Source organism: Coenobita brevimanus, chromosome 26, assembly GCF_032717465.1.
Source record: "Coenobita brevimanus isolate Jiangsu-jjx chromosome 26, ASM3271746v2, whole genome shotgun sequence".
In the NCBI taxonomy this organism is placed as follows: domain Eukaryota; kingdom Metazoa; phylum Arthropoda; class Malacostraca; order Decapoda; family Coenobitidae; genus Coenobita; species Coenobita brevimanus.
The window spans coordinates 37435847-37457557 of record NC_136979.1 but is presented as its reverse complement, the minus strand read 5'-3'; the positions used below and the strand labels follow the sequence as shown (position 1 = coordinate 37457557).

The window sequence follows — 21711 nt, the reverse complement described above, 5'->3', positions numbered from 1 at the left end:
CTTCCACTCTATATGAACTTCTCATTTAATTGAAATAGTGAGAGAGCACAAACATCAAGGTACAGTGGGCTCGCACAGTATGCTTGATCACAGTGTGCAAATCGCACAGCACACAAGTGACCAATAATCAAAACCACAAAACTTAGAATGCGTGAGTTTAGCCCACAATACGCGAGCCAGAGGCAAGGATTGGCCCAAAACCGCTTTTTTCTCAGACTGAGCGACCCCCCTCCCCACGTGACGCGCCCATCGTGACTTAGAGGCTTGTAGGGAAGGTGCTCAAGAGGAATCTACAGTAAGATCTCACCAATAACAACTCCAACAATAACGTTTTTGGCAATAATGGTAAGTTAGAATGGATACCCAATTTCTATAATAACGTTTGGATTCACTTGAATAATGGTTATTTTGCGAATGCTAAGTTGTTATACTGCAAATATGTCCATAACAAGATGAGGAATGAAACAGACAAACAAGAGGTGAAGGAAATTCCCAAAAATGTGTACAGTAGAAAGGAGATGGAGGATCCTCCCCTCAACACCTCCCCTGACTCGCCCGCCACTGTCCCCTCCACCTCCACTGCCCCACCTGATTCACCAGCTGCCTCCCCTTCCACCTCCACTGCCCCACCTGACTCACCTGCTTCACCTGGCATACCTGCAACCTCCAACATAATGACTGTTGCTGCATTCTGGAACAAATATAACATTAAACAGACTGTAAATTTCTTCATCAAAACCTGCAATAATACAACATTGGCAACCGTTAAACACGTGTGATGTGGCAGCAGGGGCACTCTGGAACTGTCTCCCTCTGTCTGTATTTCCTGCTGCCTATGATCTCCAGTCTTTCAAACGCTGTCTCCCTCTTTCTGTATTTCCTGCTGCCTATGATCTCCAGTCTTTCAAACGCAGTGTGTCCAGGCATCTCAAAATGATCGGATCTTGAATTTGGCTCTCTATTGTATTCTGCTTTTCACTTTGAGGGAACTGTTACTGCGGGCTCATGGCCTTTGGTTCCTTCTTCCTCGCATAAAAAAATAAAATAAAAAATAAAAGTGTGTTGCCGCACCTCGGAACCCCTGCCATTTAAGTCCATCAGCCTGGTATCTACTGTTTTTAAGGTGACTAACCATATTTTTGATATTTTAGCTGTATCTGTAGTATATGTCTTTAAAATTTTCCCTTTATTATATCTCTAAGGTTAAAAAAACATCAAGGTTTACGGGGGTCTCACCCATATGTTAAATTTCCCATAAGATTATGTATTCACGGTACGCGAAATCACAGTGCGCGAGATTGCGGACCACCTATCCACTCGCGCACTGTGCGAGCCCACTGTATTTAGCTAAGATAAAGGTTCATCCCGAAAATGAGACGGTATGCAAACTTTTTTTTGGTGATTTTTTTACTTATCATAATGCAGTGTCTTTTCCTCACTGTACAGTAGTGGGTAAATATGTTAATAATATTTTACTTGTGATTATAGTGATGCTTGAAGCATATAAAAGAAAGTAATTTGGTTGACTGACTTTTAATGTACTGTATTCAATTAAGTTATCAGGAGAGAACTGGTAACTTTTGCGAGTTTGTGGCCAAGGCAATTCTGCAAAAGTTTCTGGAAAGAGTTCCACAACAATAACTGAAGATGATACTGTCACATTTATACCTTACCATTTCCATGGTAGAGATGCTTGGTTGGTGGATTTAAAAGTGCTTCATTCGAAACACTGCTTTCGATATACTGCAGCTTCAGCCATTAACCCGTCATGTCCTGAGCTATTTCGCAACTCCGACACCCCCCAATCCCGCGCTAGTTTGGAAATTTTTTTTTTTTTGGCTAAAACTTCTGCTTTTGTTGAGAAACAAAGGAAAATCACCAAGAAAGGGCTTACTGTGGTCCATAAGTGGTCGGAACAGGTGAGGTCCCCCGCGCCAGGTATCGTATTGTCACTGACGTGAGAAGCGCTCACGTTTTCTATGGTAGGTAATTTAGGGAGAAGCCACAAAGAACACCTCTACTTTAATTGAATCTGAACTAATAAACAGTAAGAATAACAATATAATGGTTTTCAATGACATATATATGAAAAACAGGCATTGTAACTTCGCACGTGCATAGCGAGTTTGGTCAGAGTGGTAACACGCTATGTGCTAAGTTTCTTGTTTCAGTCAACATATCATTTTTTCTACTTGTATACTACTGTTTCAATGCCATTTTACCATTTTGTACTGTATATAAATGTTTTCAGCTGTTTTCATTCATTACGATGACATGTAGCATAACTATAGCGCACATCTGCTTACTCTGCGCACTCGCTATGACTCGTATCTCAACATATCATATTGTTTTATCACTTTCAGAGTATTGTTTTCTTTACATTGAACCTTTCCTTCACCACTGTAAATGTTTTCAATTATTTACATTCATTACGAGGGCAGTTAGCGAAATGCTAGCGCATATTCACGTAGCAAGCACACTCTCTACCACTCGCATTTCAACTTCTGCTTTACTTCTTCACTCCCAATATACTTCCCCACTGACATTACACCCATTTACACCCTATATTGCACTATACATATTTACAGGCCTTATTTATTCAACTAAGCATCAGATTATCGCACCAAAATACCCTCGCAATGAATGTTTCGGCTAAGATAATACTCATACACTTACATACTAATTTTCCACTTATATTACACCTGTTTCCACTTGTATACTCCTATTTACATATTTACAGGCCTTATTTAGTCCACTGAGCGTCAGGAAATCACATCTATATACAGTAATCCTGCATTATACAATGCCTCTTTATACGATATTTCACTTATACAATGTCAAAATTTTAGTACCCTATGCCCACTATACAATGGGAACGATTTGCTACAACGATGGATCATCCGCGGCTCAGTGAACAGCGAATGTGCAAACGCAACAAAAACGTCCTCACACTGTCGGCACTGGACCACACACACTTGTCCACCGGTCCAGCCTCATTAGTTAGCCCTGTCCAGCCAGCCAGTTCTGACATTGATGAGTGAGGGCTGTGACTGTGAGGCCAAGTCGGGACAATTTGCCGTCAGGACGATTCCCCGTCATTTATTTATGTATCAGTTTATTTAGCAAGTCCAGGTACACTAGTTTTTGAATTATGTAAGTTATAAAAGTGATGGTGGTTTATTGTTTATATAGTAAATGTAAAATATGGCATCAAATCATGGGCATTAAATGAAAAATAATAATATATTGAAACGTGAATCAGCTGATTTATGATCGTTCCTTCATCTTACCATAAGGCTACATACGAGACATTGGCATTTATATAAATGCCTAATTACCTCAAGTGAACGATCGACATACTTTGGAATTATACAAATAATTTTCATATTACGTCTATATGAATGTTTTGGGACAATTCGCCATCAAGTCAATTCGCCATCACAACAATAACAAGACAATTCGCCATTGGGACTTTTCGTCGTCAGGATGATTCCCCGTCGTTTATTTTCATATCAGTTTATTTCGGAAGTACACTAGTTTTTTAGTACTGTACTTGTACCTCTTCAAAGTCGTTTTAAAATATACCCAGGATGTTGTAGTACCAATGGAAATTAATGAAAACAGCTGTGGGTGATGCTAGAACATAATTCAAAGTCAACTACAGCAAGGTAGAAACAAGTTAAATACTGTACTGTCTAAAAGTGCAACTTACAAATGATATCCAAAGCCAACGCTATTGAATGAAAATAGACTTTGATTGATCCCCCTGAAAATTAGTAATTAAAGTACCAGTTAATCAGTAATAAGTATACTTATAGAATGAAGGGGAATTGTCCTGACGGGGAACGTCCATACTATGATGGCGAATTGTCGACTTCATGGCGAATTGTCTAGGAACCAAATAAACAACCCTTGCTTGCTTCAGTAAAGGTAAGAACTACTGTATACTGTAGCTTTCATGTTTTTTTCTCTTTATTCACTATTAATGTGTTACTTTAAATGTTTAAACATGAGGATATTTCATGTATGTGAGTGTTAAGGTGTGTGTATGTGAGAGTTTAGGCACGTCTGGGAACGTATCCCCATTGACTCCATGTTATGATGGGATTGCTATACGATGGATCGCTTTACAATGGGGTTTTCAGGAACGGAACCCCATCGTATGATGAGGGATTACTGTACACTTGCTAGGAATATTTTGACTCAGAATAAATTTCAGCACTTACAAAACTTTCACCTTATATTACACCGATTTCCATTTTTCATACTAATATTTACATATTTACATGCCTTATTTATTCCACTGAGTGTCAGAAAAGCGCATCTACATACACTTGCTGGGAAGGTTTCCACTTAGAAAATATTTCTGCCCTTACAAGTTTTTCCACATATAATACACCCGTTTCCATTTCCATACTACTATTTACAGATCTACGGACATTATAATTACAATGAGTGTCTGTTTGTCGCATTTATTTCTGGGTATCAGCGTAATATCGCATTCACACCATATCAGAAGTGCATCAAGGTGTGATACTCACTGAAACAAGGGTGAATGCAGAGACCCACGTCACACTCAACGCACTGGTAGCGGGTGTCTTTTCTCTGAGTGGTGGGTCTCACCCGGGAATTGTTACACACATGACACTTGTATTGGGGCCTAGGTCTATTTGGCTGGGGAGGTATAGGAGTGGGGAAATGGCGGGCAGATATTCTCAGGGGAGTTTTGGCGATAGGGGCAGTGCATGTGCGGTGTTGGGGCCTTTCAACCGCATACCGGGCAAAAATCTCACGTGTAAGCTCCCTCACAAACCCTTCAAAGGTTTCCTGAACTCCTGTTGTCATGGCATGCAGGTGGTGGCAATTCAGGGCAGTTATATCTAGCAAGTGAAAGAAGAGCTTCTTGTACCACTTCATCATGGTCCTGGCACACTCGACAGTGGATATCATGGAGTCTGACTGGTCCACCAGGTGCATGCTGATGATGTAATTGAGGGCACACTCAGGTTTCCATATGTGGCGCCTGTTCTCGCTCCAGTAATCCACGGACTCTGTACAGTGCATCAAGGGGTGGTGAACCGTGGACAAGAGGCTGACTTCTCTATTGTGGTTCCACACTGTTGCTAGTATACTGTTTGCCTGGCAGAAGACAACTTCATTTCTGTCAAGTTTCCACCCCACCTTGACCATGTGACGCCGGTTCACCTTGACGGTACCACAGATTCCCGTGTCATGCCTGTGTAGATAATGAGCGAGAAGAGGGCTAGTGTACCATTTGTCCAGGTAAAGGATGTGACCACGATGAAGATAGTCTTCTATCATTGTCTTTGCCACTGCTCCAGACAGTCCAATACTCCGATCTTCTATTATGTCTGTCTGTGCACCGATGTACAAGACTATGTCTTGCACATAACCAGTCCTACAGTCACACATAACAAAGACCTTGAACCCAAAACGGTGCCTTTAGCTGGGTATGTACTGCCAAAATGAAATATTGCCTCTCCACAACACAAGACTCTCGTTTATGACGAGGTCTCTATAGGGATCAAATGAGGAACGAAATGTTTGCCTCAGGTGATCAAAGACCAACCTAGTTCGGCTCATCTTATCTGTGTCATTTGCATTTGCAGGATCAGCATCATAAGAGTGGAGGAGACTTAGAATTTGCTGAAAGCGATTACAGTTCATGACTTGGCCAAATATTGGTGTCAGCATAATAGGGTCCCTTGACCAGTATGCCGGAATTCTGTTCTTTCGTACAATACCCATCACAAGTACCACGGCAAAAAATAAAAACATTTCTGCAAGGGAGACTGGGTAATCATATCTGAGAGAATGCCAGCTCCTCGTCCCCAATCTTTCACTATCATGTCGCTGGCTGATAGCGAAACGGTTTGTTTGGTCCACTATTTCCTCCACAAAACCCTCACTGAAAAAAATGTGGAAAAAATCCAGCCCGGTGGAATTAGGGTGAATTCCTGAAGCAGTGCAGCCAGCGTGCCCCTGCTCAGTGAAGAGGTAAATGATGGGAGAAAAATCACTCCCATCCTCCCAATTCCATGACACAAATCCCTCGTCCCCATCGTCGCCTTCGTCTGGGTGGGGAGGAGATGCTGATGGGGGTGATTGGGGAGGAGGAGTGCGAAGGGCTTCCCCAATCGCACTCCTCTTCCCTCAGCCTTTACCCTTTCCCTTTCCCTTAAGGCCCTGTGGAACATTAGGGAGCTGTGGGGATGAAGTCTGGGAATATTGGGGAGCATAAGACATGCTGGGGAGTGGTTCCTCCCCACCTTCCCCCTCCACCACAACACCACATGATTCATCATGCACTCTCACTCGCCCACGTGATACTCCCCGCTGCCTCACACCACCACGGGAGGGCGATGACTCACTCCCGCCACTCTCACTTTCTATACTCGCCCCTGCACTTTCCCTTTCACTCCCCACTTCCTCCACGCCACTTCCCCCCTCCCCAAACAAAAGACTAGGCCCATACCAGCTTGTACGACGTGATGTGTGCTCGGGGCCGCAATGGGTGATAATCTCTCGGCCGTACCACTTGGTAGCACGTCCCACGGCTCCGTCCTCGTCCTTGAAATCGGGCTCCACATCAAGTAGGGGCTGCTGAGAGGATGCTGCACGTTGTTTTTGTGCAGGCTGGCCCTCTCTAGCAGCACGATAAGTCACGTAGCGCCGCTTCCTGGGGGACGGGACCTCCTCATCATTGCTGCTGCTTTCCACCTCCTCTGGTTGGATATAATCTTTGTCCACAACCTCGTCGTCCAGTGGGAAATCACTATCGCCTGTGGAGGCGTCCAGGGCGGCTTGGATTTCCTCCTCCGAGAGACCTCTATGCGCCATGTCTGAACAGGGCCACTGCTAACAGGTGAGTGACCGAGCCGAGGGTGAGCGCGGGTCGCGCGGGGTCGCCGAGTGTCCCCGCCTGGTGGCAGGTAGGGGAAGGTCGAGCGACCCTATGTACCAAAAATCAAGTGTGAATTTTGAAAATTGTGCAAATTATGCACCTTGCAATTGTGCGACGTACCAGTACATCGACGGGACTGGCAATTACAAAATGTTGCAACGTAGTCATACGTCGATGGGATGTCTCAGGTTATATTTAAAAAAAAAAAAAAAAAAAAAAAAGGCTGATCAGATCAGGGACTTTTTTCGTCCTTTTGCTATTACGAAATCTGATTTTACCAAATTCATATCCTAAAACTGTTCTTCAACCAAAGAGAGTTCGGCCATCATCATCATCATAATTATAATAATAATCACCATCGCCACTATGACTTTCTTTCCCACTTAAGGATGGGGTGAGTAAGATCAAGAATAAATAGTAGAATGCCTTATCTGACTGACCTGAGCCAACAGAAGTAGTGTCAAGGCTACTGGGCTTAATAGTAGTTTGGATGCTGACTCCTGCCTCCCGCACAGACGACTTGAAACGTGTACAATTCTTCGGCACCAATTCTATGCATTTCTCATGGCAGTTGTAACCACAATCCACACATCGCAGACCAGTCTAGGATGGACAGAAGTGAGAATTACTTTTTTGCTCCTAAATTATCTTGTAAATATAATGCTGTACTGCATGCTTATATATAGGAAATACTGTAGTATAAAAAGCTACCTATTACTGGGAGAATTAAAAGAATCATCATCATCATTCAGACCTTTTTTCCCACCTAAGGATAGGGTGAGATAAGATCTTGAAAAAAGATGAAAGAGAAAGTGCAAGTGGGAAAGAATTATCAACATGCCCAGTTTGGCCATGTGGAGAGGATGGAGAGTGAGACTAACAAGGAGTGTGTATGAGTGAGGTGGAGGGGGGAAGAGGGAGGGGAAGGCCGAGGAGGAGACGCAGAGATGGAGTGGAGAGGTACGAGTATATGGGAGAGGGGGATGTGAGCTGGGAGCAAGGTAATGAAGCGGCGGGGGGCAGAGCGACATGAGGGCGATATGTTTGTGGCCACCACTTAACGGGATTAAAGCGTCTGGCAATAGGTAGATAGATGCCCAGTAATACAGGCCAGATACTCATCCACAAATCAAAAAACAAATTACCATCTCCTCCTATTATGTGAAATTGCACAAAGAATATGAAGAAATACAGAAGTACATTCATCATCTAATCCTGTGTTGTCCCATGAGGAGCATAAAAGTCTGGGGCTAGGCAAGTTGGTCCCAACGTTTGAGATTAGAGTGACCAGCCTCAATCATCCCTGAGTGGCATTACATGAGCAGTAAACCCCAACCATCCCTTGGATATAAACCTGCACCGGCTCAATCCGACTGGAGCGCCTTAATTACCCACTACATCACCATGCGCCATAATCTGGTTATATGGTTATCACCCAGTGTAGTACATGGTTCCCTGGTGTACAGGAAACCATTTGGCTGTCACTCACTGCAAAGTCACCTGTAGACAGAAGAGAGAGGAAAGAATGAAAGAAAAAAAAGACAGAAAAGGAAAGAAGAGAGGGAAGGGTAGGCACCAGAGAGCAGCACTACATCGAGTGAGTGGATGGCGAGCACCCCCACCGACTTGAAATTAATTAGTACCAACCTTGAGTGGCCCCCACAGAAGAGAGGTGCAGTGGTCACAATATGAAGGAGTGGTGTTGTTGTACTTCTCAAAGCGGTGTGGGTGGGAGTAAACCCCCTGAGGAGTGTCTCCACCTCCACCAGTCCCGCCTGCTCCACCACTGCCCCCACTGGCTTTGCCTCGCACTAATATCTCGATGGTGCTGCGTTTGTGTACACTGCGACCATGATGGCGTACCAGTGCTGTTGTCATTGATACCTGACGCTGAGGAATAGTAAAACATAAATATGTCTCTCTCTCTCTCTCTCACACAATACAGTATATATATATATATATATATATATTATATATATATATATATATATATATATATATACACACAGTTGAACCTCTTTGGTCCGGACCCCTTTGATCTGGATTTCTGTTAATTCGGACAAAATTTAAAAATAATAAGCTCCAAAAATATGTTGAAAGTCATTCTAAAGTCATTTTCAGCATCGGCGCGGAAAGCAATCGTCATTCGTTTAGTCTCGGATCACACTAGGTCGCAACATGGGTGCCTGTTTATACACACACTAGCATTCGTTCCATCAACTAGTTCACCAACCATTTATATTTTTATGCTGTATTTCAAAAGTTAATCCTCCTTACCATGCCCCTTAATGCAAGTGTAGCTTCTGCAATGAATATAGGTGTTAAAAGGAGGAGTTTCCTTACACAAAAATGGGTCAGAATATTCTGCAGTGTTTAATGATTACTGTAGGTTATTTTTTGTATTTAAATGTGCTTTACTTGTACATCAAACATTAGCTTCTTGCCCATATGGGTGTTATCAATATGCCAAAGATGACAATGTATTTTTTGCCTACAAAGGTTTTATTTTTATTCCAAATATTACAGTTAATTAATTAATTTATTTTTTTGCCTACATGGGCCTTAGTCACTTACTGCAATTTAAAATGTAGGCTAGTTTCTTGTCATGGCCATACCTGTAAATTATGCAATACAAAACTATCGTATATGATTAGTTTGGTTATTTTAGTATCCTTTCATATCTTGCATACGTAGGGTTGACATATGCCACATATGTTAATAATCAACAAACATACCATATGTAGATAGTTTTTGGTATGAACTGGAGATTACCCTGATGGTTCGGACAATCTGCTAATTCGGACAACCCTTCCCCCCATATAGTCCGCATGAGAGAGGTTCTACTGTATATATATATATATATATATATATATATATATATATATATATATATATATTCTATCTATCTATCTATCATCCAATCCTACATTGCCCCATGAGGAGCGTAGGAGCCCGGGGCTAGGCAGTTGGTCCCGACATTTAAGATGAGAGTGACCAGCCTCATTCATCCCTGAGTGGCATTACACAAGCAATCAACCCCAACCACCCCTTGGATATAAACCTTCACCGGGTCAATCCGATTGGAGCGCAATAATTACCCACTAAACCACCTGGCGCCAAAATTTGTTATATGGTTACCACCTAGCATAGTAAATGGTTTTCCTGGTGTACAGGAAACCATTTGGCTTGTCACTCAGTATAGAGTCACCCACAGGCAGAAGGAAGAGAAAAGAATGAAGGAAAGAAAGACAGAAGAGGGAGTGTAAAGTTGCCCAAAGGCAGAAGGACAAGGAAAGAATGAACGAAAGGAAGACAGAAGAGGATGGAAGGAAAGAGGCATGGAGGAGAGGAAAGGGCAGACACCCGAGAGCAGCACTACATCGAGTGAGTGGATTTTATATATATATATATATATATATATATATATATATAATATACACTGTATATATATTTTATAAATATATATATATATATATATATATATATATATATATAGTGTATAACAAAACCTCAATATAACGAATTTCAATAGACCGAAATTCTCTTTTATTGGAATCAAGGAGCTACTGGATTAAATTCTTATAAAACTCTCCCCCACTATTTGACTGGGATGCGTTCCACAAAAAGTGGCTGAATAACGAATTGGTCGAATAATGAACTTATTTTCCCATAAGATTGTTAAGAAATAGGCGAGTTAGGTTCCTGAGCAGAACCGTCATTCAGAAAATATTCAATAAAGATGGAAAAATACCAGTACATATGAATGAAAGTGACATAGGAATTTAAGCTGTTTTCTTGTAGACCAACTGAATGAAAGTGACAGGAATTTAAGGAGTTTTCTTATAGACCTACATTTTCAAATCCTTTCCCTTTCCGCATTCTTTATACCATATGCATGTACTCCTTCATAACCTTGTGCTGGTTCACCTACATGACCATTTAAATCCCCTCCCAAAACCACTATCTCATCATCCCGCATACCACCTACTACACATATTAACTCATCCCAAAATCTATCTTTCTCTACTTCATTCAATCCTGCCTGTGCAGCATATGCCGATATAATTGCAGTTATCTTTCTACTGAACAGGATTTTCACTACCAATATCCTATCGCTTCCTTTCGTAACATTCATAACATATTTCACCTATTTCTCTGCTACCATCACACTAACACCCCCATATCCGGCTGTCCCCCCTGCCAAAACAACTTATAGTAACAGTCCTTCCCAACAATCTTTCTGGCTGATCCACCCCTGTACCGGGCTTCCTGCAAACACGCCACATCCACCCACCTCCTACTGAATGCCTCAATGACTTCCCCCGCTCTTCCCCTCAAACTTCCCACACTCTGTGAACCCACCCTCATCCCCCTGGGTGATTTACTGTCCTCAGGCTTGCTTTGAAACTTATTCTTGTATTTTGTCATAGTCAGTATTAATAAAGGGGGGATAGACATATCACAGTCCCAGGTCCAGGCAATGGATCTGGGACCCCCTGCCAGGACAGCTGCAGCGCCACCCTCCAAGTGCGCCTTGGCACTGCAACTATCCCGCCATTATACACCCACTGATAGGGCAGCCTCCTGTGTATATATATATACTGTATATTCATATATATATATATATCTATATATACGTTTTTAAAGGCTCCAACATGCTTGCATGTGTCGGCCTTGGTCACCTAATGGTGACTCTCCACGCTGCACGATCCATTGCAGCCTCCCTATTCAGTCCCTTAACCCTGAGGTCACACTTAATGACCTCGTCCCATGTTTTTCTCGGTCTACCCCTCATAACCCCACCCCCAATATTAACACTTCTCACCTTCCTCACCCAATTATCATCCCCCATCCTCTCCACATGTCCAAACCATCTCAATCTACCTCTCCTCATCACAACAATACACTCCAGTCCCATCCTACTTCTCAACTCTTCCATCGTAAACCCAGCCCCTCCAGGCCTTGGATGCAGGGACGCACTGCACATCCACCTAATCATTGTCATTTCTGTACATCTGAGCCAGCGAATATCTTCCTCCTTCACTGCCCAGGTCTCACTACCATACAGCATTACACTCCTAACACATGCTGCATACAAAGAACCCTTACCACGTAGGGAGAGTCCTCTCAATGTCAGGAGAGGCAAGAGCTCCCTGAACTTCTTCCAACCACTTCTCACCCTAGCCACAGAGCTAGCTCCAGCCCCACCTCCAGCACACAACATGTCTCCCAAATAACAAAACTCTTCCACACACTCAAGAGATTCACCAGCAAGTTCAATCCTTTCACGTCTGACAATCTCTACCTGCTCACCCCGACACGCCGTACACATAAAATCAGCATTATCTCGCATATCACTATATCTCTTATGCACCCATTTATCACACACACCGCACAAGATGGAATTACTTCCCACGCCCTTGCGGCAAACTGCACACGGCCACTCTCCCTCATCTTTGACAGTACCGCCACCAACCCTAAGATATCATCACTTTTGTTTTATCTGCATTTACCCTTAAACCCTTGTGCCCCATACCATCTCTCCACTTCCTAATCCTTTCCTCCGCCTCCCTTTCGTTCTCTGCAATCAACACCAAATCATCAGCATACAACAACTCCCACGGGAGTCCATTTCTAAAGTCACGTGAAAGGGCTTAAAGTACCATAATAAACAACATGAGACTCAAGACTGACCCCTGATGCACACCAACATTCAGGGAAAACTCATCACTCAAATCTCCATTCACTCTTACCTGGGTGTGAGCATCCACATACACAGCCATAACCACCCTAACCAGCCACTCCTCCAAGCCAAGCTTTCTCATTGCCCACTTCACCACCTCTCTAGGGACTCTGTCAAAGGCCTTTTCCAAATCAACAAAAACAAAATAAAGATCCCTTCTCCTACCAATATATTTTTCCTGAAGCTGTCGAACAATGAATATAGCATCAGTGGTCCCCCTACCTGGCATAAACCCAAACTGCATCTCATCAATATTCACTCTTTCTCTAATCATACCTTCTAAAACTCTCTCCATTACCTTCATTATCTGATCTAAATGCTTTATAGCTCTATAATTTCCTCTTTCCAGGGCATCACCCTTCCCTTTATACACATTTACAATTACACTCTTCATATATATATATATATACATATACACAGTACAACCTCGATATAACGGACTTCAATAGACCGGAATTCGCTTTTATCGGACTCGAGGAGCTACCGGACTAAATTCCTATAGTGTATATCGGAAAAAGTCCAATAAAGCCAGAAGCAGTCCGGACTGCCTGACCACGTCAGCTATGTTCACCACAATAAGGTAAATAAAAGTTATATTTATCTGTGTACAGTACAGAATTATTATACATATTATACCATTTGATTAATGTAGTGAAGTTATAACACAGTACAGGGTACAGTACTGCAGTAGTAGTCAAAACAGTTTAAAAACCGTTCATGCAATCCTGACTAAAGTCTGATATATCGGAAAAAGTCCAGAATAGCAGGAGGAAGTCCGGATGTCGCTTTTATCAGAATTTCGCATTTTTCGGAATGGTTTGGGCCCCAATTGGTCCGTTATAGAGAGGTCTTACTGTATACGTATATATATATCTATATACACGAGTTGCTACCCAAAAGTTCCAGTAACATGAACACAGGGAACCAACCATTTGCAGTTTTGTCTTTTGCCGCTAGGAGGAGTCAGCAGCACCCCTTGTGCATCAGTGTCTGTGAGCAGATATGTTGTTGAGCTTTGCTTACTATTGTACTGTGGTGTGTAGGTGGTTTGGTGGTTTTGCAATGGTGGACCAATGGCACAGCAATGTCAAGTCGATATTGATTGTTTTCTTCGATATCCAAGGGATTGTTCACAAGGAATTCGTCCCACCTGGTCAATCTGTCAGCGGAAAGTTTTACTGTGAAGTTTTGCAGTGTATGAGGAAGAACATCTGCTGCAAATGTCCAGAACAGTAGAAGAACAAGGACTGGGTCCTGCATCATGACAAGGCCACCGCCCATACAACAATTGTTGTCCGGCAGTTCCTGGCTTCCACTAACACAACAGTCATTCCTCACCCACCCTATTCGCCTGACCATGCCCCCTGCGACTTCTTCCTGTTTCCCAAGCTGTAATTACAACTGAAAGGGCGTCGATTTGGCTCGGATGAAGAGATCCAGACAGAATCGCAAGAGGTGCTCATGACCATCACGCCCGAAGCCTTCCAAGGATGCGTGGACTCGTGGAAAAAACACTGCGACCACTGTATACATGCCCAAGGGGACTACTTCGAAGGTGCCAGTGAGAACCAGGAGGCAAGGTAACTTATTTTCTTACAATATTCAAATTACTGAAACTTTTGGGTAGCACCTTGTGTGTGTGTGTGTGTGTGTGTGTGTATGTATAAATATATATATTTTTTTTCGTTTTTAAAGGCTCCAACATGCTTGCATGTGTCGGCCTTGGTCACCTAATGGCGGCTCTCCACGCTGCACGATCCATTGCAGCCTCCCTGTTCAGTCCCTTAACCCTAAGGTCACACTTAATGACCTCGTCCCATGTCTTTCTCGGTCTACCCCTCACAACCCCACCCCCAATATTAACACTTCTCACCTTCCTCACCCAATTATCATCCCCCATCCTCTCCACATGTCCAAACCACCTCAATCTACCTCTCCTCATCACAACACCAATACACTCCAGTCCCATCCTACCTCTCAACTCTTCCATTGTAAACCCAGCCCCTCCAGGCCTTGGACGCAGGGACGCACTGCACATCCACCTAATCATTGTCATTTCTGTACGTCTGAGCCGGCGAATGTCTTCCTCCTTCACTGCCCAGGTCTCACTGCCATACAGCATTACACTCCTAACACATGCTGCATACAAAGACCCCTTAGCACGTAGGGAGAGTCCTCTCAATGTCAGGAGAGGCAAGAGCTCCCTGAACTTCTTCCAACCACTTCTCACCCTAGCCACAGAGCTAGCTCCAGCCCCACCTCCAGCACACAACATGTCTCCCAAATAACAAAACTCTTCCACACACTCAAGAGATTCACCAGCAAGTTCAATCCTTTCATGTCTGACGATCTCCACCTGCTCACCCCGACACGCCGTACACATAAAATCAGCATTATCTCGCAGTCTACCTCTGATACCACTACATCTCTTATGCACCCATTTATCACACACACCGCACAAGATGGAATTACTTCCCACGCCCTTGCGGCAAACTGCACATGGCCACTCTCCCTCGTCTTTGACAATACCGCCACCAACCCTAGATATCATCACTTTTGTTTTATCTGCATTTACCCTTAAACCCTTTTGCCCCATACCATCTCTCCACTTCCTAAACCTTTCCTCCGCCTCCCTTTCATTTTCTGCAATCAACACCAAATCATCAGCATACAACAACTCCCATGGGAGTCCGTTTCTAAAGTAACGTGAAAGGGCTTCAAGTACCATGATAAACAACATGGGACTCAAGACTGACCCCTGATGCACACCAACATTCACGGAAAACTCATCACTCAAATCTCCATTCACTCTCACCTGGGTATGAGCACCCACATACATGGCCATATATATATATATATATATACTGTATATATATATATATAAAACGGCCATACCACGTTGAGTACACCGCTTCCTGTCCGATCAGCGAAGTTAAGCAACGTTGGGTCTGGTTAGTACTTGGATGAGTGACCGCCTGGGAACACCAGATGCTGTTGGCATAACGTTCTCCCTACGTGTCAAGTGGGGTTGGTGGAGGATTAGTGCCCCTCCCTATAAAACAATTAACTCTAAGCCCTTGGCCACCCTGTTTGGGATACATGGCGTCTGGCAATGAATGAATGAATGAATGATATATATATATACATATATATAACACACACACTCTCCAGCACCAAAATACCAGAGATGCTGTGAACACTGTCACCATAAGTTACTGTAATAGCTTGTGTTACTATTACTGTCAAAGCCATATCTCTTACTGTGAGTTGCTCAGGTGGAGGCAGTTCAAGCTTGTCCCAGTGAACAGTCCACTTCTGAGGCAGGTGTCCAAGCTCCAACTCCAAATGCCGCAGTTCTTCCAGCTGAGCAGAGAATGCATCTAGCTGCACGCCCCACACACAGTCATACCTACACAGAACAATGGGCGAAACATTACTTGAGAGTTTAAAAAGTACCACTAAGAAGTTAAGGGGAAAAAAAAGAGAATTAAGTTAATATCCTGCTGATATTCTAAAACAAGAAGTCCTGTCCAAGCTTTCTCTGTAATTTGATTACTGTACAGTATATATTTTGGTTTTCTACTAAATACTTTTTCTTAATGTACAAGAGTCTTGTTCTCATATACTGTAGTCTTGTTCTGATATACTGAGTCCACATTAGTTTAATATAAACATTACCACCATCAACCCAATTCTAATCCCCACCCAAAAGATAGGGTGGGTGACATAGGATACAGAAACAGAAAGGGAGGGCACAAACTTTGGAAACCTATTAACTAGGCCATACAACCATTCATAAACTTCTGAAATCTTGACTCAGTCACACAAGTTAATCAATTTACACATAGTTTTCTGTATTATTTTCAAATATCTGCTTCAAACATACCCGGTCCCAATGGTACAGTCATTCCAACAACTACAAAGTTTAAAAGGATGCAAATCGCTTTTCATGTGCATGTCTGTATTTATATCACCCACTGATTTTGCTCTTTTTCCAGTTCCTTCCCCAACTTCCATGCCTTGCTTTCTCTTAAACCACACTTAAATACCATATCCATCCACCTTTCTGGCCCATCTTGTCTCCTCCACCTTCAAACTCAATCAAATATACTGTACTCCTTTTCACCACCCTACTCAAGTCTATTACCTCTGTATGAACACACCTTGTAAGTATACTCTTTTCTCTCCTTTATTGTTAAACTTACTCATTCCATGTCTGTAAAAACCTGTTACGTATCTTATTAATGCAGGAGGAAATTAGGGTTGAGCTGAAATTGAATGTTTATGTATTCATGGGATCATGCTTTAATTACTCAGGCAAATTACTGTACCTGCAGTTTTTCCTGGCAGCAAGATTTGACTACCAAACATCAAGCCACTTAATGAATTATTGATGTGGAAAGGATAGAAGGTGAGAGACTGACGAGGGGAGTGTATGTGGGTGAGGTGGAGGGGGGGAGAGGGAGGGGAAGGCTGAGGATGAGGTGGAGGGATGGAGTGGAGAGGTATATAGGTATATGGGGGGGGGGGATGGGTAGGGAGCGGGACAGTGAAATGGCGGGGGGGCGAGCGACATGAAGGCGATTTGTTTGTGGCCACCCCGTGAGGGATTGAGGCGTCTGGCAATAGAGAGATAGACAGATACAATAAATGTTACATCCAGTTTCCTACCAGTGGGGAAAGGATTATATCACACAATCAGAAAAACTGACAGTCTGTGTTTATATCATAAATAACATACGCCAACTGTTGTAGAAACTCAATGAGAGAGTTCCAGTAACCATTCCCACCAGTTAAGCAGGGCGGTACTCCCAAAGTGGAATGAAAGATGCTGACAGGGAGAGCTGGAGCTCCCGTTTCATCAGCCCTTGGGACTAGTTCCTAACCATTCCCCTTTACTGAACTTTTTAAGTGTTTCAGTAACACAGACAGTAGGCCAGCATACTCTCCAATACAAGTTTCTCTAACTGTCAACATTGAACTACCTGCACACTGCACACTAAACTCCCTTCCAAAATTCAATGAAAATAGTGTCTCATAATCAAGCCTCAGAGTCCCCAGGAGGGGGGAAGGGGGACCACAACCGCCCCCACCATCCGCCCCTCTCCCAGTGACAACCCAGTGAGATGCCTGGAACCACTGTCTGAATCATTTCTTCTTCATTTCTGCAACATTCACGACCCTTCCTCTAACTTTCTGTCTGTTAAGCACCACCTCTCCTCCTCTAAACCTCACCTTCTCTTCCTGAGACTTAGCTGCTTGAGGCAAATGATAGCAAACCCTTCTCTGTATCCTCCTACTTTCTCTATACTTATTTCAAAGCCAAAGGTGGCTGTTGTTATGAGTACACAACAATTTATCTTGCTCTTGTGTTCCTGAACTTGATTCTGCTGAATTCTTGACTCTCTGGCTTCGGCTTTCCTGTCATTCTCTAACGAAACGTGTCTGTGCCATTTACTTATTCCCTAATTCTACTGACTATGAAAAATTCTTCGATTATCTTACTTCCATGATGAAACATCCTTTCCACTCATTCTTTCTCTGAATCTCCATTCTAGGAGATTTCAATATTCACCACCATCTTTGGCTCTCCTCTCCTTTCACTGATCCATTTGGTGAACAAGCCTACATCTTTTCTATCGTTAACCCCTGTGATACGCAATTCGATCACCCGTTCAGGTGTGAAAATCTGTATATGGGGCCAAATTTTTTACTTTTACAGAAGTAAAAAGTGTTATGCTCAAGGTTTAGAACTGGAATTTACACACCTTATGCTGCAAACCAGAGCATTCTAGACCAACTGGTTACTGAGCTATAGCCTGTCATCATCAAAAACTGACACTGGCAACCCTTGCATATAGGGAGAGAGAAAAAAAAACTGCACCAACATTAATTTTGGTATTATAGAATGAAGGATCTTGATTTTACATACCAGAAAATGTATATATCATTCTCATATGTCAAGTGTTTACCACGTAGCCAAAGCAAGAAAGTAGCTGGAGGTGGAGCAAGTATGAAGGGGTGGAGGGGGGAGAATGAGGGAGGAAGGTGGAGGAAGGATGGTGAGTGGAGTGTGGCATGGAAAATCAGCTTTATAGAGCTGGTAGGAGGAGCTGTGAGTCCAGTCACAAGCAAGGGAGGAGGAGGAGGAGAAGGAGAGGAAGGTGGCGAGAGGGCAGTGGGAGAATCCCCCCCCCCCACCATAGGAAGAGGCCCAGATCCCCCCCCCACCATAGGAAGAGGCCCAGATCCCCCCCCCCCCACCATACTCAGGACTTAGTTCTCATTGGTTGCATCGATCTGTCACAATCGGGCCGAAGCCTAGTGTCTGCAGATTTTACAAAGGCTCCTCTATCGATCCTATTAGGCATATGCCAAATTCTGGAAAAGGATCAATCGATCCTATTAGTACTTTAGGGGTTAATGACCTAGAGCAGCTTGTACAGCACCCCAGCCATATCCCTGACCACCTTGGAGAGAGTTCCAACATACCTGACCTCTTCCTTACAACTAATCCTTCTGCTTACACTGTTAATCTTTCCTCTCCACTGGGCCCTTCGACCACAACCTTATCGCCTTAACATTATCCTATCGCTCCAGTACGGCCTGTGACCCTCCAAAGAACATTGGTTGTGACACTTTGGAGCTGCTGATTGGGAGGCCCTCAGGCAATACATCTTTGGATTTCCCTTGGAATGATTACTGCTTCCATGGCTGACAGCCATCTGAGTGTGCCATGCACGTTATGGAGGTTATTCTCTCAGGCATGGATTCATTCATTCCTCTCTCATATGCTTTGACTAATGCCCAGGTTCAATAATGCTTGTTCTAATGCTGTCCACAACAACAAGAAGGCCTACAAAAGGTATCGGAGCCAACCCATCCCTGAATCTCCTCTTTTCGATGTTTCTGCCCGGAATCATGCTCAGTCTGTTCTTCGCTCCTTTAAAAATAATTTCATCCATACTAAATGCTCTCAACTCTCCAACTCAAATTCTTCCCACTCCTTCTGATACCTTTCCAAAAGCCTTTCTAACAACTTCACATCATCCTTCCCTCCTCTTTTCCACTCTGATGGCTCAGTAGCTATTTCTTTTACTGATAAAGCAGACCCCTTCGCTCTGATTTTCTCCTCCAATGCCACCTAAGTTGATTCCAGTGTTGTTCCTCCATCACTTCCCCCCTCTGAGTTCCTCATGACTGACATTAAAATGTTTTCAACTGATGTTTTTTCTGCCATATCTGGCCTCAATACTAACTAGGCATATGGGCCTGAGGGGGTCCCTCCTGTTGTTCTCAAGAACTGTGCTTCTGCGCTTACACCCTGCCTAGGGTAAATTCTTTCACCTCTGTCTATCAATTTATACCTTTCCTTCTTGCTGGAAGTTTGCCCTCATTCAGCCTGTCCCAAAGAAGCATGACCATTCCCAACCCTCTACAGCAGAAGTCCTCTCATTCGGAATCTACAGGACCAAGCAGGTGCTGAAAGCGCAGAAACTGCCGGAAGACCGGGAAAACCTTCCAGAAAGTTTCTAGCAATCCTGGTCGGTCATCCCAGTGCAATCACAGTGTCTAGCATGCCTTACTGGTCAACCCTAAGCACTAAATCGGCCTTCTGCTTCATAAGGTCGTGTATAGTGGAAGAGCTCATACCGAAATCTTCCATTATCTACTTCCTAGGAACGCCCGCCTCCAATTTTTTCAATAATTCAATCTTCTTGGCAATACTCAATGCCTTATGGGTGCATTTTTTTCACAAAACCAGTAGGGTTTCCACTATTGGAGGCCACAGCGCAACACATGAACGTGAGGATGACCGTAAAATGGCACGACAAAGCTTCCAATCTTTTGAAAGGTCCCGCTCACAAGCCAGACACTTGTAAATCATGATGGCTGACAATGCATGCAGGGTTGGCAAGCAGAAATCTTCAAAAGCACTAAGCTCAACTTTAAAACGCGCTAAGCTATACATGAACTGTTCAAACTTTTGCGCTCAACTGGACTTTTAAAAATGCGCCAGATACTGAAGAAAATCTAGTATTTATTAGTGCTAAATTATTATGAAAAGCGCTTGATCTAGCGCCAACAGCGCCAAATTGGCCACTCGGCTCAGCATATGTGCTGAAAGAGCAGAGACCATTCATAATGAGACTATTTACGAAAACTGCCGAATGACTGGAAATATTGCAAGACCGGATGCCGAATGAGAGGACTTTTACTGTAACTATCGTTCAATTGCTTTAACATCCTGTGTCTCAAAAGTTTTCATGTCAATTCTTAACAAAAAAAATTTTAAAGCATCTTTCTGACTCTCAGTAAGAGTTCTACCAGGGATGCTCCATTGGCAATCTTCTCATCTTCCTTTCAGACTCCTGGTCATCCTGCTTTCAGGACTCTGGCAAAAGCTTTGCCACTGTACGTGACATCTCAAAGGTTTTTGATCGAGTCTGGCATAAATCTTTAATTTCCAAACTGCTCTCTTACAGTTTCTATCCTTCTATCTGAGCCTTCCTCTCTAGCTTCCTTTCTGGTTGTTCTACAGCTGCTGTTGTAGACAGCCACCGTTCTTCTCCTAGATCTATCAATAGTAGTGTTCCTCAGGGCTCTGTCCTATCACCAACTCTCTTCCTATTATTCATCAATGACCTTCTAAGTTGTACATCCAACCCTATCCACCAACACGACAGTGATTCCACCCTTCACTTTTCCATTCAGTTCCCGCAACATCCATCTCAGCAGTTACTTCAACAAACAGGGGATGAGGCTATGGCACACCTAATGTCGGACTTGGCTTGTATCTCTGACTGGGGTAGAAGTCATCTTGTTGTTTTTAATGCATCAAAAACTCAGTTCTTATACCTATCAACATGTCAAAATCTTCCACAGGAGAACCCACTAATGTTTAGTAATATCCAGCTCAATCCTGCATCATCTTTAAACATACTGTACTTGGGGTTTCATTCTCTCGGGATTTATCTTGGAAAGATCATATTACATCCATCCATCCACCCATCATCCAATCCTACACTGCCCCATGAGGAGC

At 43.3% G+C, this 21711-nt stretch overlaps 1 protein-coding gene and 1 pseudogene across 1 annotated transcript in view; one reads left to right on the top strand and one right to left on the bottom strand.

Moving 5' to 3' along the window:
• Positions 1 to 21711, bottom strand: part of Sbf (SET domain binding factor) — a 219984-nt gene that overhangs the window by 7000 nt on the left and 191273 nt on the right. The window contains exons 35-37 of the mRNA XM_080268179.1: positions 15930 to 16077; positions 8573 to 8815; positions 7366 to 7528 (exon numbers count right to left, since the gene is read on the bottom strand). Coding sequence (XP_080124305.1) covers positions 7366 to 7528; positions 8573 to 8815; positions 15930 to 16077 — 554 coding nt within the window. The remainder of the gene's footprint in view (positions 1 to 7365; positions 7529 to 8572; positions 8816 to 15929; positions 16078 to 21711) is intronic.
• Positions 15550 to 15668, top strand: LOC145394236 (5S ribosomal RNA; annotated as a pseudogene).